The sequence below is a fragment of the Eucyclogobius newberryi genome, unplaced genomic scaffold, assembly GCF_026437365.1.
Source record: "Eucyclogobius newberryi isolate DKJ021-1_F unplaced genomic scaffold, fEucNew1.0.hap1 SCAF_8, whole genome shotgun sequence".
NCBI lineage: Eukaryota > Metazoa > Chordata > Actinopteri > Gobiiformes > Gobiidae > Eucyclogobius > Eucyclogobius newberryi.
The window spans coordinates 13,610,467-13,628,491 of NW_027316500.1; the positions used below are offsets into that span (position 1 = coordinate 13,610,467).

Below are 18,025 nucleotides of genomic sequence, written 5' to 3' on the forward strand. Positions count from 1 at the left end.
TAGCTCTTACGTTGGTTGAATGACATGGAATGGAATAAACAATAAAAACTCATTGAACCATCAGGTCTGGCCTCAATTCGAGGACGTTGCACTCTCCTGTTTAGAAATGTTTTAATTTGCTCTGCGACTGACCGCTCATGTGACGATATTAAGCATAATCGTACGCACCCGCATTGTTGTTGTTGTTGTTGTTGTTGTTTTATGGCGGTTGACATCCGAGTGTTGCATTACCGCCAGACTTTATTCCTTAGACTTTGTCGTAGTCGCACCCGCATTCTTTTCGCATATTATGCATTATATTATGCGAAAAGAATGCGGGTGCGTACGATTCCTTTCCACTTTGATCCATGGACTTTGAAAACAATGAAACATAAACACAGAGGTACCTTTTTCATCTCCCAACTGGGGCAACGTCTGAGGAATAAAGTCTGGCGGTAATGCAACACTCGGATGCCAACCGCCATAAAACAACAACAACAACAACAACAACTGGGGCAACGAGACATCTACGTCAATCTACGTCAATCGGAAGTAAATTCTGAGTTTGGTGTCACCATGGTAACCTGTGGGCAGAGAGCTTTTGTCTATGTACATTTTTGGAGCAAGTAGCACATAGATAACGTTGGATGAGTGTGACTGCTTGCTAAAAACATTGAAGATGATTACTGAAAAGCTCTGTCTCACTCGGGTTCGGCTCGTTTCCCACCAGCAGCTTGCGTGCTGTCAATCTTTCTGTGCAATATTGAATGACAAAGATATATTGGTTTACCATCACATGGACACAAAAAGGGTAACGTTAACTATTAATCTGCAATACACCTGCCATCGACACACCTGTTTATTCACAATATTCTATTTATAGCAGCAGTTGCAATTGACTGGCCACCACAGTGACATCAGTGTTATGACTTTTGGAAAAGGTAACAGGCCAGTTCTCTGTTCTGCCTCTGCTGATTACATTATCATCTGGGATATTGAGAGTTGCCAGAAGAGGGCCAGAGAAGGTGCGTCAAAATAAGTAATGCTTTCAGCCATATAGTGCATTGATGGTTGATCAGTTGCAAAGTATTAATCTGCTGTCTCTCCATAGATGACTAAACTTTGAAACCTTTTCTGGTTATTGCTGATTTGTTGCCTTTATTTTTTCAGGCCAAATTGTTGCTGGAACAATTATAGCCACATTGTTGGGAAGAGTAGTTCATCTTTCTTTTTCTGCCTCTGATGACAGAGTTGCAGCATGCACCAATAATACTGCTTATATACTGAACTCAAAGGTAACATTTACTACATATGCAACTATGTCGGTGTCATCCCTCATTCATCCAGGAGTGTTCCATTGTAGAAAAAGATTCAGTAGAAGTCATCTGGACTTTTTAGAAAAACAAAACGCTGCGACTCTCATCCAAGAGTGAGAATGACTCTTGGATGAGAGTCGAAACGTCCAGATGACTACAATTGAATATCTTTCTACTATGATGCAACTAATGATCACACAAGAATATGACTAATTTAATCCTATGAAAATCTTTTCACCAACTAGAAACAAGAAACAATTTCCACTTTAACTGGTCATCTCGGATTTTTAACTTCTGCAGAGTTTTGTTCCTGGAACAGTAACATTTTGGTCACCACGTCAGAGGATCGCACTTTCAAGGTCCTGCTAGATATTTCTTATTCTCATTTGCAATGCACATGCTGTTTTTTTATTTCCAGAAAGTATATATTTTATTATACTTAACAATAATATTACATTTTCCTCAGGTGTGGGATTTACAGACTGAATCAGTCATCTATCAATCGTACGTCCTGTCCGGTATGAAGAGTTTTAAAAATGTTTTTCAGAAGTATTAACAGTATGAATTAAATATGATTTCCTTTTAGGTTCTCCAATAATCAATGTGATATTTTTGTCAGAAACACAACAATTTTGTATTGGATCATTGGATGGCCGGGTTAGGAAAATATGCCTCTAAATTTCAAATTCTGAAACATGGGAAATGAATCTAGCAAAACTATGTGTTTGTTTGTTTTTCCAGGTATGGTGCTTTTCTCTTACTAATGAGGACAGGTGCCACCTGGTGACCAAAACTGATCTTCAGAAAATAGAAAAAAGAACTCGACTGCTTCAAGAGCCTTTGGGACAACAAACAGGCAAAGATAATTTCACAGAAATATCTCAAATGTATTTTCGTTGATTAACAATGTTCTTTGTCTCCAGGAGGTAGCACACAAAGTACACAAGTAGGGGAAGTGGAGACTGCTAAACCGATTCTTAAAATGGAAGTGTGTTCTTTACCATCCACAGATGAGAAAAAGTAAATTCTTACCAGCTTTTTAACTGACATTTTACAATATTGTTAAGTACCGTATATATATTTTTCTGTCTATATGAACATTATCACATGACGTTATTCCAGAAAAGCGTGGAATCCAATAAGCAGTAGGAGCAAAACCATCACAAAAATATCACACTGGAAAATATGATCCAAACAGAAGAAGAAATATCACACATTTCCACATTACCAAATCTTCATGGCCTCTTTCGTCAGAGGGCACAGATTAGGGCCAGAGGCATTAACTGTTTCATGCTGTCAAAATAATGATACTAATACAAAGTCAGCTTAATTCAGCGTCATACAATACATTTAATTATACTACTGATAGTACTACTGAATATCTAAAATCGGATTAACATACGATAGTAGTTTTTGTTGTGAAACGTATTTTTAGCAGGAAAACACTGATCCACAAAGAAACACACGCAGACATCACCTTCACATGGACAGAATATAGTTCAGAATACATAACTGGTGTTCCTGCAGGAAATCTAGCTGGATATGCATCGGAAGCACAAATGGACTATACATGTTGGACTTGGCCACCTCAGAACTGTTAACAGTGCTCTATTTTAAAGGTATTTGGGGAAATGTTTGTCAGAAATGTCGAAGTGTAAAATATTAGTTTTCACCATTTTTAAATGTATTTAATAGATTATCCTGAGTTGAGCATCACCATGGCCGGGGCTTATTCTACTTCTTTGAGCCAAGATAATAACTCTGTAAGTACTAGCCAGATTTGTCTCATGTCAGTCCTTGCGTATTATAATCTTCCACTTATTTTAAATGTATGTCCAGATTCTGCTGTTTGTGAGCTCTTTGTTCACACCGTGTTTGAGCCTGTTGGAGCTAAATATATGTGACCTGCAAAAGACCTGGGTTAAATATGAAGGGCTTTCAGTGTTTCCAAGGTAATTATAACATTAATCCTATGAATGCATGTATTTCTTGAAATCTATTTTGTAAAACTACATAATACAATATAACATGTAAATATGCATGTTGGATAATAAAGACATTAACGTTGCTGTTTCCCCTCTGTTATTTTTGCAGTTCTTCTACACTGCCAGAGTCTCCTCTGAATGTACAGTTAAAGAAGAAGGATGTCCACCTGCCTAAAAAGAAAGGTTTCTTGTCTTTATTTTAAAAAGTAAATAAAATATATGCTTCATAAATCTTAAACCAATCCAATCGAACACAAACTGATCAGAACTAAGTTAAGCTCATCCAGGATATATTACGGTCTGATAACAGACTTTGAGAATTGTTCTGGTTTCATGCTTTAACAACTACAACTACATTTGATGACATACAAAGCTTTAAATGCACATTGTTGGAGCTTTGTGGTTACCTGGTGTATTATTTGACTTTTTCCGCACATATATTTTTCTTTTACTGGAGACTTATTCTGTTGTTAGCATCTGGCTCACACTGCGAGTTAGTGCTGAGGTTGCCAGTTAGCCAGACGTCCCACAGCTGGAGAGAAGAGAGCTGCCAGGGCCAAGTCTTGTATGGGGATCATCAGAGAGTCTATGGGCACTGCGTGACAGCCACGAAAGACCAAAAAACCACAGACATGCAAAAGACTTATGCAATCCATAGAGCATAATATAAAACGAGACAAAATCATATACAAATACCGTAAGCGATCTGGCAACAGACATTTGACTGTGCAATGTGACCCTACAGAGAATATAGAGGACAGAGGATTTGCTTTGACCAGAACATACATTTGTTAGGATACAATTTGCACATACTCAATGCTTCTTCAGTTCTTTTCAAAACTAACTTACGGCCAAGGTAATTTAATGGACCAGAATGTGGTGTTTACTACTCCATAAAACTAAATCACCATTAAATAACAGCTGGATATCAATGATGCTTTTGACAAGCCAGCAAAATGTTGGTGCCTTTTACGTATATTTTCATCCTAAATGCTCAGAGTATGCAGAGTATGCAGGCTTTGCTCTCCTAGAGCGATTTCTGGCTAGACAAAGATACACACTTATAAATGGTATGGAAAAACTGATCTCACTGTAATTTCATGATAACATACTGACAGCAAATGCCTTCTTTCCACATTCAGTAAATACATGCATAGTACAGATGTGTCCCTAAATCTGATGGTATTTTATTTAATTTTATTATACCCAAACAGCAGCACTAATAACTGACTTGACTTTATCACAGTGTCTTTTTTAACCCAGTCTTTTTTCACATAGTGGGAATAAAAGATCATTCATTGTTTTTTAACACAAAAGTGAAGTCATCTGGCTACACCAGTGCTACAAAGTATGTTTGCAATCTCTTCAAGCCATAACACATTTGTTTCTCATCTCATCATTCTAGTATCAACACATATGACATTTTGTTCTGTACTTTCCAGAAGAGATATGTTCTCTCCCAAAACAAATGTTACAAAAGGCCCATCACCAAAGACTATCAATACAAAGTAAGAATTTATCAAGTAATAAATAAAATTAAACTTTGATGCCAGAAGCCATAACCTTACTTTTTTAAGGAGTTTTAAAGTCCAAGATTACCCTAAGGACTGTGCAGCCCCAACCACGTCAAAGACAGAGTTTGCCACATCAAGCAAACCTTTGTACAGCCTGCAATACTCAGGTAAGACAGATGTCCCCAAAGTTTGTATGTAAACCACAAACCGTATTCTACAACTATTGCTCAGTTTCTTCTTGCACTTTCACTTGCATGTATGTTTATTACACTGTACTGTATTGTCTGAAACTGTCCAGCATTACTGGTCTGTTTAAGTGTAGGCAATTTACAAAAAAACACTGGGACCAGATCCATGAAAAGTCCTGTGTTTCCTCTTCTCTCCCAGGTGACGGAAAACAAGTTCTGTGTGGTCTTGGCGACTGCTCAGTGTTACTGTTTCAGTCGTCTCTTACGGGCAACCCAAATGTCTATTCAGGTGTGTGAAGTCAACACTGCAACCCATGAAACATCTGACTCCTATTATGTCCCCAGTGTTTTTATATTTTGGGAGTATATTGGGTTTATTGAAATTGAACAATAACACACATTTTGATAGCTATTTTGATTTATTGATTAAACTGTTGACAACAAAACTTGTTTTATGCCACGGTTGAAATGTCAAATGAAGTATGTGCAACAGAACTTTATCTAAATGGCCACAAGGGCGCAGCAGAGTTAAGTTGAGCAGAGCCCTGGCCCAGAGGGAACTGCTGCATCATTGAAAAAAACACAATAAAACCCTAATTCTGTATCATTGTGAGTTTAATCCTAATGTTGACATACAGGGCATGACAGGGCGGTGAGCAGTGTGAGCTGGAGCCTCAGTAGGCAGTGGTGGCTGAGCGCCTCGAAAGACCAGACGCTGCGAATCTGGACCCACAAGAGCCCAGAGTCTGCTATTATTATGGTAAATGTCCCATGCAGTGCATTTAACATACGCTTCTATTTCATTTTATTCTGCTGTGGTTTCTTCTTTCTAAGCATTTCTTACGATTACAGTGCCATTCATAGTTTTATATTGTTATTTGCAAAATTGAAATAGAAACGCAGATCAATGGCCAACTTAAATTTGATCCATTTCCAAGGTCATGATTCAATACAGCGATTCAATACACACACAGGGTTTGAACATGGCTCGAACTTTTCAGCCTGGGACCTGAGAAAAGTCATGCAATCAACCTGGGACCATACAAAGATATATAAAATGTATACTAGTAATCAGAATCACTAATAACATGCTTAAAATCAAGTTTGTTATTTGAGTTGTTATGTAATTTTTCCTCATTTCACAAAAGACAGAGTCAGAATTTTCATTAGATATTATTCCATTACATACTGGACAATCAGAATCAGAAAGGGGTTTATTGCCATTGTCAGTGAACAGAATTCACAAACTGGGAACTTGCTTTAAGGTGCAACATACAACAATGAATAATGATAGTAGAAAAAATATATCAAAAAGGGCATGCATTCCATTTTTAATTTACAAATAAGATCAAATAGACTTGGTCTGAATATATACACAGTTTACAGTTGGTCAGAATAGTGCACCTGTCCTCAAACCCTGGTCTCTGCTGCAGTTGTCTTCTCCTGGACAAATGCGTGTATGGCCCTAGTGCTTTGGCCAAATCACTTTTAAATGACACTTCCTTTTATGTCTGCAGGGTAACGGAACCTTCTCCAAACCAATCAGACGCGCACAGTTTTATTATCTGGACAAATTCATACTTGTGGCATCGGGGCCTTTGCTTCACATGTATCTGTACAATATAGACACTAATCGAGATGACCTCAGAAGGCAAGTTCACTTTACCCTGATAACAAAAGACCACTTTGTGCACTGTAGAACACATATTTATGTAACCATATCATTTTATCAGTGGAATAAAATTAGCTCTTCTTTTTTTCTTTTAGGTATCAACAACATAGTGCTATCAAATTGACAAACTCGTTGTCTGTATCAGCAACTGAGATTACTGATTTGTCTTCAATCAATGATTTTGTGTCTTGTATCCTTTAATGAATCATGCTGCAAAATACTATAATTTAAATGTTTGCGTTTGGTCATATTCTGTATCTCAGCAGTCTCACTTCCTTTTGCCCTGGGACTTCCTCTGTCTGCGTGAGAAATGTCTGCGGTCCAGTCTGTTGTTAAAGTTTACACTACTTTACCTTGAACTAACCCTATGGACATGTGGCGTCACTACCTATATACATTTTACACAGCTTCAAATCACAGCGTCAAATCATTTGTGTTACAAATTGGAAAGAACGTTGCGTTTTATCCCTTATCCTTGTATCAGACATCGTTTTGGTGTGTGGATCAGATCGGTCCATCCAAGTTTTTGACATGAACAGAGGTGCAGTTGCTGCAGAGTTACCCGACGCCCACAGTCGAGCAGTCCACTGCATTACACAGAACAAGGTGAGCAGGAATATATGTATTTTATATTTGCCTTTTATTGCACTATTATTATACGATATCCAGCATATTTATTATTTCATGCATCATTATATAGAGGTGGTAAAATAATTATTGGGTACCAAAACAATGGACGAATAGGTTTGCATGCCAAAACAAATGTATAATGGGATACAATGTATACATTCATCTGTAACACTTTATAATAACTATAATTATTCCTTAGTAAAGTATGAACAAAGACTAAATTCATAATGAACAAATAGTTTGTTAAGAATGATTTAGGCTTTGTATTACTAACCCTAACTCTTTACCATAAACCTCACCTCAACCTTTATTTAGTAGTTACTAAGTCTGAATCATGCTTAATAAACTATTTTTTCATTATGAAATAAGTGTTCATGCTTTGTTAAGGCATATTAAGGTGTCATTGTTATAAAGTGGTACCCATTAATCTTTCTAACGATTTAGAAAAATGCTATTGCAAATTCAAGAAAGAATTGTACATGATAAAAGGCTTCAGTGTTGCATAAGACATCTAAGAGTTTCAGAGTTACATAAGGAACCGTCCATCTCTGAAAGAATAAACGTGTTTGTGGCGTGAATGAAGAAGGTCATGGTTAAAATAACATCTGTTGAGATGTTTCTGTGACAGACAGACAGGAAGTGTCATAACCAGTATCATTCATTTTGCTGAGTGTTTGAATGTGAATCTTCAGCACTGCAGATTAACAGTGCCACATTATGGCAGAAGGAGATCACATGCTGGATGATGGCCTTGGAGTAATGCTGTTCCATGAGGCTTTTGAGTTTATGTGGCCTCAGTCCTTCATCACTGTCTCAGCCCAATGTGGACCCAATTTTCAGATGTCTAACAAAGTAGACGTCCTGGGCTTTTATCCACAGCGGTATAGCTCTGAATGTATCAAGAATGTAAGACATGTCAAAATGAAAACCAATATCTCACAATCTGTTTGTATTCAGGGATTTTCTTCATGTTTCATCGGCTTTAATTTGCTGTACCTGATACAATTGTTTGATATGGATAGTATATAATCTAAAAAAAAAAAAAAGTCTTCACTGCTGCTGCTCCAACACGTCAGGGACCTTTCTTCAAATCAGGAGGACTCATTATAGAACTTCAAATCCCTCTTTAAACCCACCAATGGGCTTCCCAGATTTAATCATCATAGAACATCATTGAGGATTTCAAAATGTACAATATAGATCCTATCTGATCCCCACCATCGATTTCAAATGTCTAAATGACTTATATTAATTGACTGCAGAATTGTAAATTGCTGCAGAGTCATGGCCAGAAGAGATGTGTGTCCTGAGGTACCCTGACACATGGACTTTATCCACTTCTTCATGTTAGCTTGTCCACCCTTGACAGTCACAGTGGCCTGGATTAGCTGTATGTACACTGCTGCTAGTGGTATGAATTAAAGGTATTAACCTTCATAGCTGCAAAGCACTCTTGCACACAGCAGCTGATACTCTGGACCAGAGGAGCCTGCTCTTTGTCACGCTAGCTTTTGTGTGCGCACTTGCTGGCTGCCTGTGGAGTGTTGTTTCAGCTTCACTGTTGCGTCAGAGCAGGGGTCCTCTGCCTGGACGCCCGTGGGCATTGGTTTGTGCGAGGGTTAATGCCAAAGGATCAAGAGGATTGCCCCTGTCTCAAGAGCACACAAATAACATCAGTCTACCCTCTGCTCTCTCCTCCCAAGTCAGATCAAGCAGCCGAGCAAGTCGAATGAAGCAGCTTTTCCCACTTCAAATTTCCATCGCCTCTCCGGCAAAATTCACCTGGAACTCATCAGAGCAGAGAACTTCTCGGAAAATGCCCTCTTAGAAGGCAGTTCTCACACTCCTTAATGGAAACCTAAACAAAAAACAACGCAGCCGCAGGCTTCTGCAATGCAAACTCAATTATCACATGCAGGGAAACCTTATATGTGACTTTAAACATATCTTAGATAAAATGGTAAATAAAGGAAAGTCATAACACCAAAAGAATAGTTTTGCTGCAATGGCTTTAAAATGCTCTTACAAAAAGCACTTTTCCATATGCGCTGACTAAGCATAATTGTTTTCTATCTGTCTCACAGGGGTCTATTTTCAGCGCTCAAGCTCCTGATTCATACAACCTCTTCCTCACAAGTGCTGTTACAGATGGCATCAAGATCTGGGACCTTCGGACCCTTAGGTCTGTATCGTATATAGTGTATACAGTATTTGTTTGTTTGTTTGTTTATTTATTCATTTGGTCAGAACAGCGCATGTTAATGTAATGTAAACCAGCCACATTATTATTGAATGTCTATTTGGATTGCACCCGAATATTAAAGGTTGAATGGACGATTTTTTTGGCACAAATCTAAGTCTTATTTCTTCGTGGCGTGGACTGCCGATCAGTCCTGCCACGTGTCAATCATAAAACGCACCTATCGCTGCGGATCGTCCCACATTTCCGCGTGTCTAAGCGCATTGATCTATCATAATATAGTTCCCTCAGTGTACGGAACAAAATTAAGACGGAGAAAGACAGTTCGAGCTGACTCAGAAGAAGACGGAAATCTGCGGGAGACGAGAGATGCGATGCGATCCGTTGCGCTAATAAACAAACGCACGTGTGTGTATCAGTCCGCACGGGGGAGTGCGCATGCGCACTTCCACCTGCGTTCTCAAATCGCTGAAAAATCGTCCATTGCACCTTTAAATAATAATAAACTGCACTTGTCTTCGCTTTAACAGTTCTGTACATCAGTACTTTGTGGTCACAGATGCCCTAGGGAATTACAAATTAATGTATTAAAAAAAAGAGACTGAGCTGGCTTTATTTTAGTATAAAATTAGCATTTGATCTTTTCTAGACTAGTGGCTCTCAACCCTTTTTAACTGCAACCCCCTAAATAACAATAGCATAAAAAGTAGGCCACCCCCAAAGTTATAATGCAGACTCATAGACCTAGATGAATTACTTTAGCTGGCCAAATGTACATATACCACTGCATTTGAAGAGCGTCAGGCCTTGTTTAAGACTATTGTAGCAATTTCCATTTTCCCCCTCATATCATTTGGAAATCCCCAGAAATCAGCAGGTTGAGAACCACTGTTCTGGATGATAATGTGCCCCTCAAACCTTTTTTAACATGCAAAAATAAAACACTGAGCACGTAGCACCTAAATATATATGGCAGTGAATTCAAGCTCTCATGGATAGACATTTTGGCCCTGTATTGTGCATCTGGTCTCATGTGAAAGACAGCAGTGTGTTTAACAGCACATCCCCGATCTAGTTAAAACCTTGTTACATCCTTAATTCCTTAATATGGGGATTGTATAAAATCCATATATGATTCAGTTGATTATTGCACAGTAACAATATAGGCTGTAACTCTGAGGTGCTAAGCCTTTGCTGCCTCACTACTTTCCTGTTCTTCTCCCACATTTCCACAGCACTTTCACTTTTAAACACCACTCACAACCACCTTCATCTGCTCTACACTGTTCTTGTGGTTATCTATTAATTAACTTATGATTAGCGAGAACTATAGTGGGATTTACAGACTTTCGATAATTCATATTTTGTGGCCTGCTTCTCTAGCTCAATGAAGATTTGGAAGATTTTGTTATTTTAGATAAACTCATTTGCCTAATCTCACATGTCACATACTGTAGATGTACTGTATAGCAGACAGGTAAATACTAGTGTTATTCCCTAAACTATGAACTTAACCGACAATATTTCAGGGTTAAAGGAGGTCGATGAGGTCTGCTGATTACCTTAAATAACACTAAATACCGGTACCCTGGAGGATTAGTTTTGTTTAACAGTCTAAGGGATCAGGCCTCACAAAGCAAACTGCATTATCCATCAGATAAATGTTGAACAGTCATCACTTACACATACTCACAACACAAGAAAATGTCTTGGAGGAGTTAGCATCCCCAGATCCCTTTGTCAATACACAATCCATTTTCTAACCAAAGACCCTTAAGCATTTGTAAACTTGTAAACAAATCTACTTATCTTACATTTATCTTACATATCCGAATTCAAGTCTTCCCAAATTTATGCCATATTATAGTCAATTTTAAATGTCTGAAATGTTGGCGCCTGAATGACAATGACAACTTTTTGTGTTTTGTCACTCTCTTGAGTGAAACTGAACCCTTTTGAAACAACATTAGTAAAAGCGGAACTATAAATTGTTTTTATGACAGGGTATCCCCAACGTCGGCTCATGTGAGCAGTGCAATAACTCAAAAGCCTGCATATAAGGCTACTTAATGGACGCCATTGAATATGACCTACTTTTACTCCAGCTAATGACATTACCACATGGATGATGTTGAAGATATAGTTTCACCAGATCCTGTTATTTTTAGGGTTTGCCAACTTGCCAGCTCATATAGAAGCTGTGGCTGACTGGGATATGGCATTGTGAAGATGTTACATGTTATTCCCCAACATCAAGGCGATTGCATAAGTTAGACAATCACTCTTATTTCCTGGATGTAGTGATCTCAGCTGGATTCTATTTGGTCAGACTTTCCAAGATTTGTTGAAAAGTAGACATTTCTTTCACCCGTTGAAAGATGAACTGCACCTCTAAAGAAAGTGTTGACATAAAGAATAACAGTGCTGCCTAAATCTCATCTTATTTCTTCTGTTCCTCTTCAGGTGTGTGCGGAGATATGAAAACCATGTAAATCGCTGCCACTACTGCTCCTCCAGTCTTTCACCATGTGGCCGCTACATTGCAACTGGATCAGAAGACAACTGTGTACGGTTTATAGAGTTCAAGTGACTTTTCAAGTAGTAAAACCATTCATTATTTCAATTATATTTGAATCTACCCATTAGAGATGTGCAATACAATAGTAGTCATTACATGCCATTGTTTTTATTAAGCATAGGGGAGCATTACTTGACATTTGAGAGCATCTCTTTTTAGAAATGACATCGTTTCTCAGAAATCGAGATCATGCAGTAAAAGAGACACCCCATATTTATTTGTAGCCGCTCTGAGATTTCTGTAAGCCTGATGCATTTGTACTTGTCGTAAATTTTTCAAAGAGCAATGATGGAAAAGGGAGTTGAGAAAACCTTCCATATCATTTTCCAAACTACACCGAAGCCAAAATCAATCTAGGATGAATATTTTAGTGTTGGCGATATTATCCTGCTTCACTGCTTCATTCAATACATTAGCATTTCAATTTACTCATAAAATACAATACATGTAAAACTATAAAACATTAGCTTATCAAACAATTGAAGAAGGATTTCCTATGGAAGTATATACAAAATATCAGCTAATTGACTGCCTTTATCCAATGTACCTTTTAAAACCATTTCTAATCCAATTTTCTACAAAATATATATTAGTTTTACATGGTGAACAGGACATGACAAAAATACAATTTGTATCTCGTCCCCAGAAGGAGCCAACAATAAAAAAGATAAAAATAATAAATCTTTTTTTGTTTAAAAAAAAATGTACTTCCAATACTGAAGTAGATTCTACAGCAAATACTTCAGTATATAAATGTAAGTAAAAAGTTCACTGAGCTACTTTTACTTGTATTGGAGTATTAATTGACCAGGTGTGTCTGCACATTTACTCAAGCAGTGAAAAGCAGTATTTTGACCGCCTCAGCCTATAGCAGTACCTTGAAAGAAAGGAATTGAGATGTCTTACCCTGCACACGTTATGGAAACCAAACCACCACTAAAAGAGCATATGACACATTTTTCAGAGAAACTTAATCTGCAACAGCTGTAGTCTTAGTTATCATCTGGTTATAAACAACTCACATCTGTTTTATCAAAGCAGATACAATTCTGTTAATATTTCAATTTGAGAATATCAATTTATTTGAAAGTCTTACGATGACTTGAACCTGCATAAAGTTCTCACCCAATTAGCTCCTACAAATAATGGGCTTTCAGACAGATCTACAGGGGCTCATTAGAGACTCATTGCTTCAACAGCTCCTTCTCTTGAACATACATAAACAAGTACTGTTAGAAAATTGCTCAATGTTTTAAAGCTCATTTTAAAAAAGACTTCCTTGTGTGCCCCAGGCTTACGTCTATGATGTTCGAAGCAGTAGCTACCTCCACAAACTCCACAAAGAGTCATCACCAGTGCTCAGTGTGGCCTTCAATCCTTCCACGCCAGAGGTAAAACTACATCTTCATATCATGACTAAACATTTGCCAATAGGCCCCATGTCATCTGATGTCAGCATGACGTGAACAAACCCCAAAATACTAGGTTATCGGTATGAAAAGTATGACCTTGTTCAGATGGGGGAAATAAGTGTGTGGTTTTTGGCATTTGATTTAAATCAGTATAGTGTTTGGTTTAATATAGTCTTTAAATGCCTCTCTTCTGAGCCTGTCTGTGGGTTCAAACAATGGTGGTCAGTTTATTTTCCAATCAGATAACATACTCCTCTTCCGTTCCATATCGCTGTGGCCTAACCAGACTCGTACTGTACACTGTGCGGCCTGCAGGCTTTTCCAGAGTGAATCATTGCTCCGTTCCACATTTGTCAAAGATAAACACTATATTGGACCTATGCTTTCAGTTGTTTTACTAGAAAGAAAATGCACACAAGACACCAATGTTCTGTTTCATTAGAAAAAACATTAAGGCCCAGCTTTAGTTTCCCTGAAATTTCATCACAGACATTTTTTAAAATCTTCTTTCCATTGACTTAACTCTTCAGGATATTGTCCATCTGCAAAAGCAGTATTTTCAATTGCAACATCTTAGCCTCCACTGCTCGTCCCTTGAGATGTTTGTTGACTGCATTTTGGAATCGAGGCACATGTTTTAAATCTTCCCGTCCATCTGTGTAAGACCATTCAGTGAAACTCTATAGCACAGAGATACTTTCAGATTTGCCAGTTTGAAAGGGGAAAATTTGATCTGCAGAAACCAATGACACACTTGATCAGTCAGACAACGCTCACCCCACAGCAGTACTGCTTTGTTCTCTCTACTTTAGTTATACAGACACTGGATCTACACTGTGCACTTTACTACTACTGGGACATGTTTGTGATGGAGCAGAGCAGTAGTGCCTGTTTATCTCTCAGGAACACAGGGCAATGAGTATCTTATTACATTAAGACAACAGAAATGTTCTGTGTTGGTGCTTAGCCCAGACACATTCAAACCAAACAGACTAATCTGTTCCCACTAACCTACAATTTTGGTTTAAGGCTGTGCATTTTTGTCATTTGGGAAAAGCCTCTCAAGTACCGCCTGGAGCTCAAACAATAAACATTTTGTGAGCAGTGGCTGGCAGGGCAAACACTGATGTGTTTTCTACTATTAGAAAAGACAAAAAGACAGTCTTTTGCTACAGGCAAAACACTTCTGGCCGGTTTGAAACAGGTTACTGGTTCACATAAAAAAGCGATTCCACATGTTTTGGAGATGTCAAAAACTTTTAGTTTTCCCAAATACCTTTAAAGATAATTTTGCCATTTCAATTGTGCATTTAGCGTTTGAGAACACCAGCTGGAGAGAAGTTCCTGTTTTAAGACACATTCTTTAGGAATGGCTTTGTTATTTCCTCTAATTGGAGTTTTCATGTACCTAATGTATGTAATGTAACCATTTATGTATTTATGTAGGACTGTGACCGCTCGCTGACACAAACAGCTGTCTTCAGAACTTAAAACGTTTCATTTCATCTAAGAGGATGAACATTGTGAATCATCTCTCTGGCTTTCAAACCTGTCCATATGTCAGCATGTATCACTTTGGCTCTGTGCAGCCAGTCAAGTGCAGCTGGACACTCTCGGGGCCTTTTTACAGTATCTAATTTGTGGCCAATTAGAAGCCCATTCACACTCTCATTTCCCTGTACAAGTCTCCACTCCTCTCCTCTTGGCTCAACAGAACAAATGTTGTCGAGGGCCAAACAGTCTGCGCCAAAGTCACAGCAGACATTAGATCAAGTGGCTTGTGTTCAATGCAGCTGGAACTGAGAAAAATAGATCTGGACTGAACCTTGTTGTAGAGGCAGTTTTGAGTTTTAAGCTCCTTTATGTATGACCTGGATTCATATTTATTTACCAGCGTGAGCATCTTTGTCATCCCACTGTACAGTACTGAACGTCTTGGTAGTTTGGCCTTTGTAAAGAATGTGTTCCTAAAATGAATGATCCCTGGAGCAGAGGGAGCTGCTGCTTTTGCTTTGAACTATTGATTTGTTGTCTTCTCTCCTCACGGTATCAGGCCAGTTCGTCAGACAAAAACTTATGTAACACACGTTACACTTGGTGCAAGTTCATATCGTGATTTAAGACCTTCCTCGGGTTCACAAATGAGACCTTCAAGTGTCTTCAAGTGACTTCTGAAAACGGCATGGCAAACATGATTAAGCCATATGTTCCAAGGATTATCTGTATAGTCCATCATACATCAAACATTTTGTGCCTCTTCTATTGAGATATATAAATGCCTTTTACATAATAACATTGTACACAGTTGGCTAAAATATGTTTTGTTTTTTAATTTGTGTTTATTTTTGCATTCTTCTCTGACATTAGTTGCAAAGTTGCTTGTGAAACAATTTTCTGAGCCTTAAAAATTTCAAGTGGTTGTTTGCCCAAGGGCGAGTCCCAGACTTCTCAGCCAGTGTTAATTAAGGTCAACATCAAGATGAAGGTCGCAGTGAAAGTGGATTTCTTACACAGTGGTAAAATGAGCCATCAACCAGTTTATTCTGGCCTGTGTGTTGTATCTAAACAGCAGTAACAGATATTTAAGTGTTTGGATAATTGAGCTTTTCATTGGCTTTCACTGCAGAAGTGGTGAGTACTATTTAGAAGATATCCAGTGAAGACTAATTTTAAAGGGTCTTTGTGATAGCAGCTATTGTAAATACAGTAGTACAATCAAGCAGTAGCGGCAATAGAAGCAGTTGTAGTCGCAATAGTAAGCAATATTAGCTGTGGTATTAGCAGTCAACTCTACTAAGAATAAGCCATCAGAAAAATGTTAGGTTCTGCCTGTGTTGGGTCATCTTATTATGGACAATGGTCTCCTTTCCCAGCACAACCACAAGCCTGCTGGTAAAACATCATTTCTATATCAAACAGATTATTGAATGGAGCCATATAAGTAAAAACATGAATTCAACAATGCTTATTGTGCTTATAAGTACATGCAATCAAAGACATTCAGTAAACTTGCAAATACAAATCTGAAATTCTCAGATGTTTTGAGATGTTAGTGCTAGCAGTGGCTAAAGGTGCCCACTAAAGGCGCCCACTCATTTAAATCTTATATTTACGTAAGTCTGGGCTGCTGGAAGACATGTACATGTACATGTATGTCTGTATGAAGGGGTCAGTTTGATGTGTAGTTAGAGGAGCCATCTGCACAGATTGGAAGCTTCTGTGAGTCTGTAACACCACCGCAGTAATGAGTGATACGTCAGACATTTTTAATTTACCTTATTACAGTGACTGACTGTGTGGCTGGAGTTGTATATGATAATTGTCCACACTTGTGGCATTTTTAAAAAATCCAAACAACTGCACTAAATATGATTAAATAGACTTTGGGGTAGGAATGGATGATACCTCAATCTTTTGTATTAATACGATACAAATGTATAAAAATATATACACATAAATGGTTTCAAATAGGCTCTAAATAAAGAACACCAGACAAAGATGAGTTCCATGTGCTAATGTTAGAGTGAGTTTGACCCAGAACAATGAAAAAATGGCCATGGCAATTTACATATACTAATTAGTATTGGTATTTGCATAACTGTATAGATACCCATATATTACTGAGTCGGTATTGATATATATCGACCCCATCACTACTTTTATGATTCTATAAACATCTCTTAGGACTAAACCATGTAGTAAATTTAATGAAAAACATATGAGGTAATCCTTGTAAATCCTGTGTGGATCATAATCTTACTGATGCTAGGCCCCATCACAAATGCAGGTGTGTTCTTATGTAACTAAAGAGTTTTAAATAGACTTGATTCTGACTTTTGTTCTGTGTCTTTTTCAGCTGCTCACAGGAACTTTGGATGGGAAGCTCCGGCTGTTTCAGCCCAGCACCGCACAATGTTTGTCTCCATAGGACCACCACAATATCACTACTGTGTCAAACCAGTTTGTTTTAACAAATCATTTTGTTGTAACACATTTTCATTTAATTCACAATTGTATGCAAAGGTTTTGTTAAATTATTTCTATTAAACTATAATTGAAATATTTAGATTGGTAGGGTCTTATAGAACCAGCATCAAGGCAGAATAGGTTCTTTGTTGAGTCTTTATTTTTATTTTTGCGCTGCCTTTATACACTTGTGATTTTCATGCGCAGTCTATTTGACTTAAATAGGCAAGATTACAGATAATAACAATTACAAAGATGCTAAAACAACCATTTATTAACCGACTCACAGTGAGGAAAGTAAGTATTTCAACACCCTGCAATTCTGCAAGTTCTCTCACTTAGAATCATGGACGGGTCTGAAGTTTTCATCGTAGGTGCATTTTCACCGTGAGAGACAGAATCTAAATAAAAATCCAGAAATTACATGTATGATTTTTAAATAATTTATTTGTTTGTTATTGCTGCAAATAAGTAAAGTTTTTTCCGGACTATAAGTCGCACCAGCCAAAAAATGCATAATAAAGAAGAAAATATATATATATATATGTCGCACTGGAGTATGAAATAAGGTGCAAGTGTGAAAAT

At 37.8% G+C, this 18,025-nt stretch overlaps 1 protein-coding gene across 1 annotated transcript; it reads left to right on the forward strand.

The window, feature by feature from the left end:
• Positions 1-526: 526 nt before the first annotated feature.
• wdr27 (WD repeat domain 27) lies at positions 527-17,784 on the forward strand. Its single transcript, XM_072437520.1, has 24 exons — positions 527-790; positions 863-1,004; positions 1,150-1,274; positions 1,541-1,654; positions 1,762-1,813; positions 1,882-1,952; positions 2,037-2,151; positions 2,219-2,315; positions 2,823-2,914; positions 2,991-3,058; positions 3,135-3,247; positions 3,390-3,463; positions 4,559-4,628; positions 4,723-4,788; positions 4,858-4,961; positions 5,182-5,271; positions 5,621-5,742; positions 6,500-6,633; positions 6,750-6,844; positions 7,139-7,260; positions 9,369-9,466; positions 11,948-12,050; positions 13,355-13,453; positions 17,331-17,784. Exons 1-24 carry the CDS (start codon positions 659-661, stop codon positions 17,400-17,402), a joined length of 2,370 nt encoding a protein of 789 aa, XP_072293621.1. The 5' UTR covers positions 527-658; the 3' UTR covers positions 17,403-17,784.
• Positions 17,785-18,025: the final 241 nt, after the last annotated feature.